The 15,908-nt window shown below is 47.1% G+C and overlaps 1 protein-coding gene across 1 annotated transcript; it reads right to left on the bottom strand.

Annotated features, from left to right (window-relative positions):
* Window positions 1-7: 7 nt before the first annotated feature.
* On the bottom strand, window positions 8-15,616 carry LOC111198594 (catalase-3-like). Its single transcript, XM_048782531.1, has 9 exons — window positions 15,427-15,616; window positions 13,436-13,532; window positions 13,279-13,339; window positions 1,818-2,034; window positions 957-1,733; window positions 775-864; window positions 605-672; window positions 383-476; window positions 8-301 (listed from the first exon to the last, which is right to left on the bottom strand). Exons 1-9 carry the CDS (start codon window positions 15,439-15,441, stop codon window positions 242-244), a joined length of 1,479 nt encoding a protein of 492 aa, XP_048638488.1. The 5' UTR covers window positions 15,442-15,616; the 3' UTR covers window positions 8-241.
* Between the last annotated feature and the right edge of the window lie 292 nt (window positions 15,617-15,908).

The following is a 15,908-nucleotide window of genomic DNA, read 5'->3' as shown; positions in this document are numbered from 1 at the left end:
TAGTATATACTGCTTCAAGAAACGTTGATTTATTCTTTAAAAATTACAAAGAGAGTGACCGTAAAACATGAAGGAGACATCGGTTTAGAGGATTACATGCATGAAGCATGAGTATCAATACATAGACGAAATAATAACCCAAGAAATAATACTTTTTTTTTGAGGAATTTAACGACCAAGTGACCAACAGATGATAGATCGAACACGATTGTACTTTTCAGACGACAAGCAAATATGAAGATTAGATGCTTGGCCTAACGTTGAGACGGCTTGCAAGCTTCTGTCCCAAAGATCGATCAGCCTGAGATAAAGAGATTAAGAATGTTAGTTTAGCTAAAATTCAACAAAAAAATAAGCAGAGATTTATGTTTCTTGTCCTGACCTGAGACCAGTAAGAGATCCAGATGCTACGGATCTCATGAGTGAGACGTGGCTCTGACAGAATCTCTACCCATCTCTTAACAAACCGGTCTTGCCTGTAGTGACCATAAATATAACATTTGAAGTTTAGTAATTTAAGCTTTGTCAAGTGAGTTTAGGTGAGAGGTTATGTAAGAGAGGTTTTTTTTGAGAGTTTTGTAGAGAGTTGAGATTTCTTTTTTACCTGTCTGGTGCCCATGATCTGTATCTATCTCCAGGCTGTTTGAAGTTGTTCTCCTTCTTGATGATGCACTGCAAACACATAAGCAATGCAAAGGCTATTTTAGGAGACAATTCAACTAAAATGAGATAAGGTTTTGAAGATTTATAAGAGACATGGCGTGCATCACGAACCTTTGTTCGGATTCCAGTGTAAGACTTGTTAGGGATAGGAACTTTCTCTGCGCAGCGGACAGGATCAAACTTTGAGGGATAATAATTGATCTACAAAAAAAATGCAAACAACCAATAAATATTTTTATTTTCAAGTAAAAAGACCAACAAGTTCATCTCAAGTGGTGGTGCTAAAGACATACCTCCTCATCTCTATGCATGAAGTTCATAAAACCTTCATGGTGATTGTTGTGGTGAGCACATTTAGGAGCATTAACCGGTAGCTGCAGATAATTAGGCCCAAGACGATGTCTCTGAGTGTCACCATAAGCAAAAATTCTACACTGAAGCAGCTTATCATCAGAGTAGTAGATCCCAGGAACCACAAGACCTGGGTTGAAAGCGAGCTGCTCAGTTTCATTAAAGAAGTTATCAATGGTCCTGTTCAGAACCAAACGACCAACTGGTTGCAAAGGCAAGATATCCTCAGGCCAGATCTTGGTCACATCAAGCGGGTCGAAATCAAACTTATCCTCATCCGCAGGATCCATTGTCTGGATGAAAAGCTTCCACTCAGGATAGTTACCAGATGCAATGGCGTCATGGAGATCCTTAGTTGCATGGCTGTGGTTGGCTCCACCAACCACCTTAGCCTCATCATCAGTCAGATTCTTGATTCCACAAGTTGGTTTCCAGTGGAACTTCACGAAGAGAACTTTTCCAGACTTGGAAACTAGAGTGTAGGTGTGGACACCGAAACCTTCCATGTGTCTGTAGTCTTGTGGGATACCGACATCATCAAACATCCAGCACCATGTGAGCAAGCTCTCTGGTAAGTGGGACATGTAGTCCAGTATCCTCCAGTACTCTTGGATGTTTGTCTTGGGGTTTGGTTTCAGCGCGTGGACAACATCCGGGAACTGGATCCCATCACGGATGAAGAACACCGGAGTGTTGTTCCCAACAAGATCAAAGTTTCCCTGAATAGCAGTAGCATGATATTAATTCTCATAAAAGTCAAATACATAGAACATTTATTAAAATGGTAAAACAAGAATCTGTACCTCTCGGGTGTAAAACTTGACGGCAAACCCGCGAATATCCCTCATGGTCTCAGGGCTGGCACGTTCGTGAACCACGGTGGAGAAACGGACGATGACCGGAGTTTGAACACCGGGGGCTCTGAGGAAGTCAGCACAAGTGAGGTTTGAAATGTCATGTGTGACCTCAAAGAAACCCTTAGCACTGATTCCTCTGGCGTGAACCACTCTCTCAGGGATCCTCTTGTTTAAGGTGAGTTTGGTCTCAGAAGAAGTAAACAATACTAGAAATGGGTCGAACAGAGGCGTTTATTAGATTTCGAGATGATGTTACAAAGGTGGAGAAAGTAAAAGCAAGCCGGAGCTCGTGAGAGCTTAAACCGGAAAAGTACAAATAGCAGAGAGATGATTGTACGGATGATAAACCCTAATCTCGCCGCTAAGTTTGTGTAGCTAAGTGTCGATCCCCCTTCTCCTTTGCTTTCCTCTCCTTTTATACTCTGTTCGATTACCTTAACCTAATCTCTTTTTATTGATTGGGCTTTGTCGGCCCTTCGGGCCTGATTATGAGGCGCTCGTTCCGAGCCGTTTAGTCGATCAGCCTCGCTTCGCTTGCTCTCCGCTTCGACTAACGGCGCTTCCTGGTTAAGTTGAAGCCTCGAGAATCGGCTTCTGCGCCGACGTCGACTCGGTTTGCTGGATTGGGCCTTTTGTTCGATGGGCTTTGTGGATGGGTTAAATCCATCCCCAACAGTAAGTCCCCCCCCAGTTTATTGATGGTCGAGCAATCGATCCTCGATGAATTTGGTGTCTGTGGTTCGGAGAACAAAAGGTTCAACCCGAGCAAGCGACTGACCGTTGAGGAGTCGACCCGTTCGATCGATACTTCTCGATCGAGAGAGTGGATTGACGCGTCCGTTTTTCACGCGTTGCGATCGTGAGATAAATGCTTACGGGTCGAGAAGACGGACCGGCGCATCTGTCGACCACGCGCCTAATTGGGTTTAGGCCCAATTAGGCCTTATTAGGCGTAATGATGGCGCCTTGATCTCCGCGCTTATCTTTTCTTATAAATAGCTCCCCCCCTCTCCACTTCTTTTCATTTCTCTCCGCAGCGCTAAAGGTACTTTCTCTCTCTACGCTCCTTCTCTCTCTTTATCTTTGTTTTTAGATCTGCGATTATCCGAGATGTCGTCACCCCGTCGTTTGACGCGAGAACAAAAGGGAAAGGGGGCGGTATCTTCTCGGGATTCTGACGATACCCATCACGAAGCGATGATGGATTCGGAAAATATGAACTTATCGCAGCGTCTCTTGGTCTCGGAAGCGAGGGAACAGTTCCGGGGCGATGACGACGGTCAGGAAGCGGTCGACACCTCGATTGTTCCGATCAGCTATTATCCCGGGAACATCTTCGCCGAGGAGAGTCCAATGGAGGTTTGGAGAATTCGACCTTCGGTCGTCGACGGACAAGATTGGTCCAACGTCGAGAGGACGAAGTCCACCGTGGAGTCGGTGGAAGCTATCCTCCGAGATCTCAACGCACACGGGGTCTCGTTCATCATTCCAAAGCGGGACCAGAGGCCTTGGTCGCCTCCGAAGGGATATCAGTGCATCTACGAGTCGTATTTCAGGAACGACACGAAATTATGGTTCCCGATTCCTCGAATCGTCACGGCTTACGCGTTCCGCAGAGGAGTCGCTTTGAGCCAGTTGATGAACGGTTCTCTCCGGTTGATGGTCGTTTTATCGGTGATCGCGGCTGAGGCGGGGACATTGATGAGTGTGAGGTCGTTTGAGGAATTGACTTCAGTTTCGATTTCCGACGATGGGCTCGTCTCGACGAGAATGCGCCCAAACTATAACGTGGTCACGGGTTATCCGACCAAAACTTCAGACTGGCAGCGCTCGTACTTCTACGTGAAGTCGAACAGGTCGGCGTTCGAAGAGCCGCCGAAGTCTGGTTACCGCGTTCTCTGGAATGCAGAGATGGGTACTGCACGCTATCTTATGTGACGATTGTGGTGTGTGCTCGTCTAACGCTTATATTTTCTTTTTGTAGTTGGTCATCCGAATCTCGCTACGTACCCCGAGGATTGGAAGGAGAGTGCTCGGATTGTCGCGTTGCAGAAGCAAGATCACTGGGAGGATTTTACTCGGGAGAGAATTCAAAGATCTGTAGAACGGATTGCGAGTCGTAAGTTCTCGCTCCTCCTTTATGTTTCCTATCAAGCGAACAAAGTCTTATTGGGATTTTTCTTTGTTTTTCGCAGAGCGTTGGGTTTCGGACTTGCTTCCTCTCATCAACCGATCGACCCTGAAACGGTTGTCTCTTTTTACCCGAGCCGAGCAAAAGGAAATCAATCAAGCCCGAACAATGAAGCAATTGCCCGATCTGAGCCTTATTACGGCGGGGAAGATAGGTGCCAAAAAGGGTACTGACGGCTCTGCGGGAGTCGAGATTACGGACGTCGTCCCCGTTATCGCCGAGCAGGCGCCCGCTGGCGGTTCTTCTCAGGGAAAGGCCTCGAAGAAGAAGAGAGGCAAGGAGACTCGGAAAGAGTCTGACGAGATAGGTCAAACCGATCCGGATAATCCCTCGAAGAAGAGTAGTAAGAAGAGGAAAGCCGCGGAACCACCTGTGGAAGACGTTCCCAGAAAAAAGAAAACGAAGAAGCAAGACTTCTCCGCGCCCCGACCATCCTCGGTTTGCGAAGAGGAACTCCGAGCCTTGGTCCCTGACGCTACTCCCGAGGTTGGGACCTCGGATGATGACGAGAATGAGACCATCGCTTTGCGTCGGAGAAGACGAGAAGGCTCTCAGCAGAATCGCGGAGCCTTAGTGGGTGATCAAGGCCTCTCTGAGACTCCGAGGGAATTGCCAGCCTCTGAAAGACCGCGAGTCCCTCTGAGGGGCGATTCTTCGGCTCATATCACGGAAGGTTCCGAAACCCGTGTGTCCGGCCGTCCCAAGGAGACCCCGGAGGATGGGTTTAAGTTCGAGTTCAGCCGAGAACTCCCGCTGGCCTGTTACCCGGAGGATTGCGCTCGCTTGCTGCGACTAGTCAAAGGCGGTCCTGACTTGCTTCCTTCAGTGGGGGACCTCATCTTTAAAGATGAGTATGAACATGCTTCTTGCTCGTCGGTAAAGGTACGCGGTTGCTTGTTTCCTTCTTTCCTGAGCCTAAAATTATTTTGGCTAAGTCTCTCCTTTTTTTTTTTAATCAGAGTCACGGCGACTGGAATGTTTTGATCGGGAAGTATGACTCGGCCCTTAGGCGGGCCAGAGAGCAGATCCGCGAGAGCGAAGAAGCCAAGAAGAAAGCGGAGGAGGCTCTTCGGGTGTCTTCGCGGGAAAAGGCTGAAGCCATTGCTCGGGAGAAATCTCTCAGGAAAGCGTTTGACGAGACGCGAACGTCTGATGCGGCTGAACTGCAGATGTGTAAGGAGGCGATGAACAATCTCGAGTTCGTGGTGGATAAGCAGCGGAAAGAAAAGGTCGACCTAGAAAGGAGGATAGCCGCGGAATCGCTTAGGCATTCCGAGGAGATGGCAAGGCTTCGGAAATCTCGTAGGTACGAGGTTACGCACGAGAGGATTCGCGTGTTGATCGCCATGATTGCTAAGGCTGAGAAACGCTTCCATAGGATTTCTCTTCGTGAGGATCAACGGGACAAGTATGACGATGCTAGGTGCCTCTACAGCCAAGCCTTCGGAACGAGGAAATGTCTCGAGCAGATTAAGGCCTCAGGCGTCGAGATCCCGCAGGAAACCATCGATTTCTTCGCTGAGCAAGAGAGGCACTATGAAGAGGAAGCAGAACGCTTGGAAGTAAAGGAAATTCCGGCAGAAGACCTTCGTCTCTCCCCGTTAGTGTTGGAATCCCGGTTTCTGATCGAAGAGATTTGGCGTCAGCTCGACCCGTTTGGATCGAACATTGGTTTAATCGATTCAGAGGCTGCCATTGCTCTTCGTACTCCCCTCGCCGACCGAAATCCCCAATCGGCAGACCCGACGGAGAAACCTGCTCAAACGGCCGTATCGTCCAATCAGAATATCGACCAAGGCGTCGATCCAACGGGGCGAACATCAGAGGGACCGGTTGTCCAGAAAGACGGGGCTGTGCCTACCATCGTGCTGACTGATTCCTCTGCAAAGGCGTCGAAGAACGCCAGCTCGTCGGCTTCCTCGTCAGAAGACCCGGGGAAGGGAGGCGACCTTCCAACCGAGACGCCAGCCGCGAATGTTACCGAGGCAATCCCAACGAAGTTTGGCCGCGTATCGGGTCCCGGAGAGGGTGACGGCAGTGGCGACAAGGATCTTCCTGTGGTCGATTGATAATCCATGTTGTTTGTTGTAACTTCTTTTACTCTCTTTTTTTTTTTGTTGCCTTGATTCCTCGGAATCTATGAATTCGGCATTCTGTAGAAACTTTGAAATTCCTATTAAGTGTTTATTTGGCTTCGAATCGTAATTCATTTCTCATTAAGTTGTTCCTGACAACCTTGTCCGTAATTGAATATCAAAGATATATAACAAGAAAAAACAAGGCAAGGAGTTTTAACGAGTTTCCGAGGAAAAGGTATCTGGATGCTCCGCGGTAACCGAGAGAGATTTGGTCGGCCAACTCATTATTCTCTGATTTGCGATAAGATCCAGAAATTTCGCTCGTGAGTCGGTCAATGCCTCAAGCATCGGTGACGCGGGACTCTGTTTTTCCCGTCGTTTGATATCTGATCAGGATATCTTCGACCAAGTGGGATGAGTGCTCGTGCGCCGCTTTCGAGTTAAGGGGCTAGCATCATTTGATGGGTCTTTTACTCGGGAGAGTGAGACGAAATGTGTTTTTATTAGGTTGGGGCTGGACCCCGTAGAGGGGATGCCTACGTACCTCCGGGGAGGATCAAGCCTTTCGTAGTTCATTTTGGTCCAAGTAAAAGTGACTTGGTAGTCATTTACTTGGACGAGTAGAAGTGACCGTAGGGTGCATCTACTCGGGTTTTTTTTTTTTTTTTTTTTTTTTTTTTTTTTTTTGGGAGTAAAACGGTGATGTAAATCATTTTACTCGTTCCGACAGGTTACTCGTTTTACGAATAGAAGCGACGAAGATGCATGGAGTTCCAAGCTCGTGGAACTGCTTCTCCGTGGGAAGTCTCGAGTCGGTATACTCCTGGTTTGACGACTCGAGTGATCTTATATGGTCCTTCCCAATTTGCGCCGAGTTTTCCAGCGTTGGGTTCCTTGGTGTTCTCAAAGACTTTTCTCATAACCAGATCGCCGAGCTCAAGGGGACGCGAGCGGACCTTTTTGTTATAGTAGCTCTCGATTTGGTTTTGGTAGTTTTGGATTCGGAGTAAGGCTTGGTCGCGCTTTTCCTCTAGCCCGTCGAGGGCATCTAGCAGCATTTCTTGATTAAGTTCGACATGCTGAGGCATCTTGGACCGGCGGAGACTTGTTACATTGACCTCGGCTGGAGCCATTGCTTCCATCCCGTAAGCGAGCGAGAAAGGGGTAGATTTTGTCGCTCCTCGGGGGGTTGTCCGGTGCGACCAGAGCACGCCGTCGAGTTCATCAGCCCAATGTCCCTTTTTGAGATCGAGGCGCTTCTTGATTCCGTCGATGATGATCTTATTCGAGGATTCTGCTTGTCCGTTTCCTTGAGGATACCTCGGCGTTGAAGGGCTTAGTCGGATGTTCCACTTATTGCAGAAATCTTTAAAGTTTCCGGACATAAACTGTGATCCGTTGTCCGTCACGATCTCGTATGGCAGGCCGTGGCGACAGATAATGTTCTTCCAAACAAAGCCGCGAACCTCCTTCTCTGTAACCTGCGCGAAGGCTTCTGCTTCAATCCATTTGGTGAAATAGTCGGTCAATACCAGCACGAAACGACGTTGGCGAGAATTCGGCATTGGTCCGATGATATCCATCCCCCATCGCATGAATGGGTAAGGTGCTGCGGAAGTTCGCAGTAGCTCGGTTGGACTGTGGATACTCGGAGCGTGTCGTTGGCATTTGTCGCATCGTCGGGCATATGCTTCGCAGTCGGTATTCATAGTTGGCCAGAAAAATCCCAAGTTCCGAATCTTCAGGGCTAGTGACCGACCTCCGGAATGGTTTCCACCTGCTCCTTCGTGAGTCTCCGCCATTACTAGCTGCGTTTGCTCGGCAAAAATGCATTTCAGGAGGACCTTGTTAGCCGTTACTCGGTGGAGTTCTCCTTCCATGACGACATAGTGCGCGCTGCGCCTCTTTAATCGTCTTGCGGCCCATTTATCCGTTGGAAGTGTGCCCGCGGTGAGATATTGGATGAATTCAGTCCTCCAGTCGGGTAGTAGCTGATCTTGGTCTATCATCTCGGAGTCGTCGTTGGTCTCTGATAAGGGCGTTGTTTCGGGTTCTGTGGTGACGAAGTTAGCCGACTCCGTCGAGATGTCGATGCTTGGCTTCTCGATTCGGTGGATTGGAATAGTTCTTTTGACTTGATCGCGTAGCTTGCTTCCGAGTGCTGCGAGCGCATCCGCACAGACGTTTTCTCCACGAGGAACCTTGGTGAGCTCGAAGAATTCGAATTCTTTAGCCAATGCTTGTACGACTCGGAGATAAGCATCCATTCTGTCGTTGCGCGCATCGTAATCACCGCTGAACTGACTGGCGACAAGCTGTGAGTCGCAGTATGCACTGAGTCGCTTTGCCTTGACTGCTTTGGCGAGGCGAAGGCCCGCGATGAGTGACTCGTATTCTGCTTCGTTGTTTGATGCTGGGAAACCGAAGCTGAACGACTGTCGAATGAGCTCTCCCGATGGGGATTGAAGCTGAACTCCTGCTCCAGAGCCTTTGTTCGTCGAGGAACCGTCGACATGCAGGATCCATGTTGAATCCGAGGTTTCCAAATCTTGAGCGAGTTCCGGAGATAACTCCACGAGAAAATCGGCGAGGACTTGAGCCTTAGCAGCGGTTCTGCACTTATAGGTGATGTCGAGCTCTCCGAGTTCGATCGCCCATTTGGTAAGACGGCCGGCTCTGTTCGTGTTTTGCAGGACGGTTCTGAGCGGCTGGTCGGTGAGAACTTCTACCGAATGTGATTGGAAATATGGGCGGAGTTTCCTCGCTGATTCGACGACGGCCAGGGCCATCTTTTCGAGTGTTGGGTATCGGGTTTCTGGTCCAGTCATTCTCCTGCTCATGTAGAAAACAGGTCGTTGTTCTCCTCGGTCCTCCTTGATTAGCACGCTGCTGACTGCGGCGGACGAGACCGCAATGTAGAGGGATAAAACGTCGCCTACATCTGGTTTCGCCAGGATAGGGGGGGTCGTCAGGTAACATTTGAGCTGACCAAAAGCCTCCTCACATTTATCATCCCAGACGAATTTTTTGTTTCCTCGGAGGAGATCATAAAAAGGGAGACATTTATCGGTTGACCGGGAAATGAAACGATTTAGTGCTGCAATTCGGCCTGTCAGTCGCTGGACTTCTCGGCAGTTTCTTGGACTGGGTAGATCGAGCACGGCCGATATTTGCTTAGGGTTCGCTTCGATCCCTCGCTGCGTCACTATGTAGCCTAGGAATTCTCCGGATGATACGCCGAAGGTGCATTTGGCCGGGTTTAGCTTCATCTTGTACGCGTTTAGGATGTCGAAACACTCCCGTAAATGTACCAGGTGGTCGTCTGCTCGGATCGATTTGACAAGCATGTCATCAATGTAGACTTCCATCGTTGTACCGAGCTGTTTGGCGAACATGCGATTGACAAGCCGTTGGTAGGTCGCACCGGCATTCTTCAACCCGAAGGGCATTACTTTGTAGCAGTACGTTCCTCGGTCGGTTATGAACGACGTCTTCTCTCGGTCATCAGGATGCATCATGATCTGGTTGTATCCCGAGAAAGCGTCCATGAACGTGAGCATTTCATTGCCGGCGGTTGATTCGACAAGCCTGTCGATGTTCGGAAGCGGATAGCTGTCTTTCGGGCAAGCTTTGTTGAGGTCAGTAAAATCGACGCACATGCGCCACTTGCCGTTCTTCTTCTTGACAACGACTGGGTTAGCAAGCCACTCCGGGTAACGAACTTCTGCTATCGAGCCCGCGCTTAACAATCGCTCGACTTCCTCGACAACTGCTTTGGATCTTTCGGGACCCAGCTTTCGTCTCTTCTGTCGAATGGGCTTGATATTTGGGTCTACGTTTAGCTCGTGAGTCGTGATGGACGGGTCGATTCCCTTCATGTCGGTCATCGACCAAGCAAAGGTAGACAAGTTTTGCTTTAAGAAATCTGTGATAGTGCGCTGCATCTCGTCCGACAAGTAAGCGCCTACTCGTAGCACTTTACTTGGGTCCGATTCGTCGACTGGGACTTCGAGCACCTCTTCCTTTTGTGGGCAGATCTTGCTTACAGGAGGGGAGATCGAGTTGACTAGTGATTGAGATCGCTGCAATTTGACCGTGGCGATTAGGAGATCTCGCGCAGCCCGTTGGTCTCCTCTTACTGTCTTAACCGTACCGTCCGTTCCCGGGAATTTAACGCACTGATGATACGTTGATGCGATTGCTCGCATGGAGTATAACCATGGGGTGCCTAGTATCACGTGGTAGGGAGCCTTGGTGCTGACTACCGAGAACTTGACCATCCGTGCTACTCCCTCTGCTTGTACCGAGAGACGGATAGTTCCCATGATTACTTCGGAAGAACCATTAAAGCCGGTGAGAGTCCTGGATGACGGTTTCACGTCTTTTAAGTCGATTCCCATTTTTTCGAGAGTTTCGCGAAAAATGATATCGACCGAGCTACCAGTATCGATCAGCACTTTGGTGACGTCGTACTTATCGATGGCTAAAACGACGAGGAGAGGATCGTTGTGAGGGAAGGTTACTCCGACAAGGTCTCCAGTTGAGAAGGAGATTGGGAGATCAGTTGGGAACTTCTGCGGCCAGCGCTGCGAGGTATCCACCATTCGTCGGTGATCTTTGACTGCTCGTACGGAGTCTCCGCAAGGTGGAGATCCTCCCATAATCACGTTGATCCGCGGCCTGACACTTGATTGCTTCCTGGTGAGAAGAGCTCGGAGGTCTTCGCTTTCTTTCGGCGACCCGGCCTTTTTGTGGTCCAGTTTTGCACGCAAATCACCGACTCGCGCGTTAAGCTGATCTCGTAGATCGACGATAGGATGGCCTTCCGTAGTTGCCAATGAGGATCCTGGGCTCGGCGAATGCTTAGCTCTTTTAGCATTGAGCTCGACTCGGAGGTCGGATGATCCGAGAGTCTTGTCAGTCGTTGGCGTGGTCTTTCGTTTGAGGAGTACACGTAAGTCCAACGGGTCGAGGGCTTCCTCGAGATCGCTCTCTTCGTCTGATGAGGACTCCGGTTGGGCTCGAATGACTTCAATCCTTTGTCTGGCTGCCGGCGGATCCTCGTCAGCCGAGGCGTCACCGTCATCGTCTTGATGTGGGATTTGCTCGGCGACCTTTGGTTTTTGGTCGTCTTGACGCGGTTTTGCTTGATTTTTTCGCTGATTTTTCCTGTCCTTGTTTCTGCTCCAACTGTTCTCGCTTTTTGGCTTCGGAGGAGGAATCTTAATTTCACCGCTTTCGAGTGAGGAGAGGAATTGCGCAAAAAGTGTTTTGCACTCCGAAGTGTCGTGACCTTTTACACCGTGGAGTTTACACGATTTAGTAAGCCCTGGTGGGGTCCGGGAAGATCCCGCTGCCGAATCGACCTGGGCGACCGTGGCTGGCGCTGTTGCTCGAGGGGATTCGCTTGGAGGATCGGTTTCCCGATGAAAGGTGTTCCACTTCTTCCCGTTTTCGTCGACGACGTAAAGGAGACCGCTCTTACGGTTATTTTTGTCGCTTTGAGCATGCTGACGAGGTTCGACGTGAGCTGTGACGGCATTTTTAGGCGCTGATTGCTTCGCCGAGTTGTGCTTGCTCATGATGGCTTTAGTGTCTTCTTCCATACGAATGAAGTTGTGAGAACGAGCAACGGCATCTTGCAACGTCGTGGCGGTGCATCGATAAAGATCTTCTCGGAACTTACATTCCACAAGGAGATTGTTCCTCAAGGCATCGACGGCGATGTGGTCTGGGATATTGATTCTTGACACGACCGACTTAAAACGTTCCATGTAATCGCGAAGATTCTGATCCTTCGTTTGCTTGAGGTTCCAGAGAGTCGACGCCGTTGCTTCACGCTTGGTGAACATGATATAAGTCTTGAGAAAAGCCGAGGAGAGCTCTTTGAAGCTTCTAATTGAATTCTCTTCGAGTCCCGAGAACCAGGTTAAGGCTTGCTCGTTGAGTGTTTCAATGAAAAGTTGGCAGTATCCCGCGTCTCTTTCATCGGGGGCGAGTCTGGCCCTCGCTACCGCAATATTAAAAGCCGTCAAGTGCTCGACGGGATCTCCTCCTGGTTTGTATTCCGGAAGACGCAACTTGTCCATCTTTCGGAGTTTGACCTCCGTCAGTTCCTCGGTAAAAGGAGTACGCGATGTTGATGCGATGACACTGTCAATCTCGGGTACTGCGCTCGTTGCTTGGTGGATCCTCGAGCTCATTTGTTGGAAATTTAGTTTGAGCTCAGCGATTTCTCGGATAGTTGATGGGTCTGACGCTGCAGGAGAAGCATCGGCGGCTAGGGTTTCCGCGAGTTGAAGAGTGGGATCGACTGGGTTCGTCGTTCGTCCTTCTGCCGGAGTAGGAGGGTTTGTATTGAAGAGGTAACGACGGAGCGGTTGTGAGTTGCCGGTGGAGGCGCTAAGAGCAGCGACAATGGCGGCGAGCTGATCATTCGTCGTCTTCTGAACTTCTTCTTGATGAGCAAGTCGGGCTATGACTGAACTCATGAATTCCGACGAGAGGAGGGGAGGAGGCGGAGGAGGCGTGAGTGCCGGCTCCTCTCCTGAGGCATCAGGGTTCGTACCTCCGGTGGTCATATCGGTCTAGAAACGCTGGGTCTGTCCTGCCCCACGGTGGGCGCCAATTGTTTAAGGTGAGTTTGGTCTCAGAAGAAGTAAACAATACTAGAAATGGGTCGAACAGAGGCGTTTATTAGATTTCGAGATGATGTTACAAAGGTGGAGAAAGTAAAAGCAAGCCGGAGCTCGTGAGAGCTTAAACCGGAAAAGTACAAATAGCAGAGAGATGATTGTACGGATGATAAACCCTAATCTCGCCGCTAAGTTTGTGTAGCTAAGTGTCGATCCCCCTTCTCCTTTGCTTTCCTCTCCTTTTATACTCTGTTCGATTACCTTAACCTAATCTCTTTTTATTGATTGGGCTTTGTCGGCCCTTCGGGCCTGATTATGAGGCGCTCGTTCCGAGCCGTTTAGTCGATCAGCCTCGCTTCGCTTGCTCTCCGCTTCGACTAACGGCGCTTCCTGGTTAAGTTGAAGCCTCGAGAATCGGCTTCTGCGCCGACGTCGACTCGGTTTGCTGGATTGGGCCTTTTGTTCGATGGGCTTTGTGGATGGGTTAAATCCATCCCCAACACCTCTCTCTGGTGAAGTTGGCAACCTTCTCGATCAGATGGTAATCCTCAAGAAGAACCGGACCTTCCCACAACAAAAATAACAAAATTTTAGAAAACTCATCACTCTCATTAACAAGATCCTAGCTCTAAACTCTTAAAGTATACAGTTTCGAAATACCTCTTTCTCCGATGGTGAGGGAAGAGATGTTGTTCGAGACTGGAGCACCACCGTTTGTGGTGTAGAATGGAGAGTTGTACGCGCTCGATGGACGATACTGCAAGCATCATTATTCGATTGTTCATCAGCATACGGTGAAATCCTAACTTCAGTTGGAAGATATCACTTTCTATTAACCGCGTCTTTTTCTATTAACAATCCCAAATTTAAATTTTATGACGCAACCCGAACAAAAACGAAACCCGGTTCACCGGGTCGGATCCGGACCGTCGGTTGACCGAGAAGCTTTTAATTTTGGGGTCGAAGATATAGGGTTATTAAATAAAACTTTTTTTTTTGAAAAAGTTATTAAATAAAACTTATCATATAAAACTAAAAAAGTTATTCGATTATTGCTTTGCTTTTAAAGTCTTTCGTATATTCAAGTTTTTTTTTTTTTGATGGATAGATGAACATTTTTTATAGTATGAATAACTACGACAATCCTCATATACAGGTTAACGTAAAAACAATATTTCATACTATCTACGTGCGGATTGGATGGTCATAGATATGTGTTTTCATTAAGACGAAATATACTTATGTACGATTTATTTTAGATCTAGTTTTAGTTAGATTTATGGATTTTTAACACTAAAACCCCTTAAGTAAGTTTCATTGGGGTAAAACCCCCTCAATTAAATATGTAATGAAAAAACCCCTCACGTTATGTTTTTTAACGTATTAGCTCCTCCGTTTACGGTAACGTTAAAAACTGAGTATTTGTCGTTAAGTCCCAATGCTGCGTTTCAGAGCTTTTAGAAAAACGTCACGTGTTCTATCTTCTTTTCTCAGACCAAAAATCGGACCCCAAAAATCCCCAAATCAAATTATTAGGGCTCATCTGAGTTCCTTTGGGATTTAGAGTGGGATTTGCTATTTCTGGTTTTATATTTTAATTTCAGGTCAATACCATATGTTTATGTTGGGATTATATCCTTTGATTGAAGAAGGAGAGGAACAAAGAAGAAGCTTGAAGCGCAAGAAACCACTAAGCTGAAAATTTATGGGACTTTATGATACTTGAGTTATTAAACCACGTAGTTGTGAGGTCTGTAGACAGCTTTCTATCCTTGTAAAAATTCGTTATCTCCAATTTGTGCCGTTCTTCTTCTTTAATGGCGCTGAAGCTTCATCAACAGATCATATCAGAAAAAAAAAACCCAGATCATATCAGACCTTGTCAAGGACTCTAATGGCGGACTAGTAATCTTCAGCCCTCTCTCTAGCTAAGGTAGCGTTTTTCATCTCCAAAATTAGGGTTAGATGATTTGAAGAATATGAAAACACACATCATGCCGTTGTCGTGTCGTATAACATTCTTGTTGTTTTTCTTGAAAACAATACGCATCATTTTAATTAAACGTCACGGAGGGACCATTACATTAACAGACTATAACTTGAGGGTTTTTTAAGTTACATACTTAATTGAGGGGTTTTTACCCCAATGAAACTTACTCTAGGGGTTTTAGTGTTAAAAATCCTAGATTTATTTATGTTTTGATTAATCTATCGTCTAGATTTGATTACTCAGGTGTGTAGATCTGATTAATCAGATAATCACTAAAATAGTATGCGGTCGGACGTATAAACAATAGATTAAACACACTTTTTAGATCACATGTGTTTAATAAACAGTTAAAAACACTAACAACAAAATAACTTCTAATATAAGGGTAGCTAGAAACAATAACACAATACACGTTTTAAAGATAGCCAGCCAAGAAAATCAACATCACCCACCTTATAGCTCAAACAATCATAGAAGCTAAGCAACATTTTTGTGTTCCAGTAGCTCAGCAACTTTTGGAAAGAAAAAACATGTTAAGGGTAAGATCTAACGGAGTTTAACTTTCTTTTTATTATTAAACCAGTGAAAAAACAACCATAATGAATCATGATTTATTTAAGACACACACACACGCACAAAAGAGTCAAGAAGAACATGGTACCTTGTAAGGATCCATGGTGATGAAGAAGCTTTGATGATCCCCAAAGCTAACTTTTGAGGTTTTGGTAGTGAGAGTGATAAGATCCTGTGTAGATATATATAGTGGATCGCGTGTACCACGCTCGGTAATGGCGGTCCCAAGTGGAAGGCTACAATTGTCCTTCCCATATCAATTTATCGATACAGTAAAAATGGGCCATTGTGTTTACTTTTCCTTTGCGATCAATATGCAGCCCATCACATTAGGTTCACCAACCAGTAGGATTATGTTATTTCAAATTTGATATTTTTTTATAAAAAAACAAAATATTATCAAGCTATATTATGTTTTTAAAATAAAAAGATAAAAAAAATAGTAATAATTACAAAAAAATATTTTTAACGTCGTCAGGAAAAAACTAAACCCTAAACCCTAAATCTGATACCCTAAACCCTTGGATAAATCATAAACTCTAAATCAAAAACACTAAATACTAAAACACT

Source organism: Brassica napus, chromosome A6 (genome assembly GCF_020379485.1).
Source record: "Brassica napus cultivar Da-Ae chromosome A6, Da-Ae, whole genome shotgun sequence".
Lineage (NCBI taxonomy): Eukaryota > Viridiplantae > Streptophyta > Magnoliopsida > Brassicales > Brassicaceae > Brassica > Brassica napus.
The sequence above is the reverse complement of the archived record's forward strand: the minus strand, read 5'-3'. Positions and strand labels throughout refer to the sequence as shown.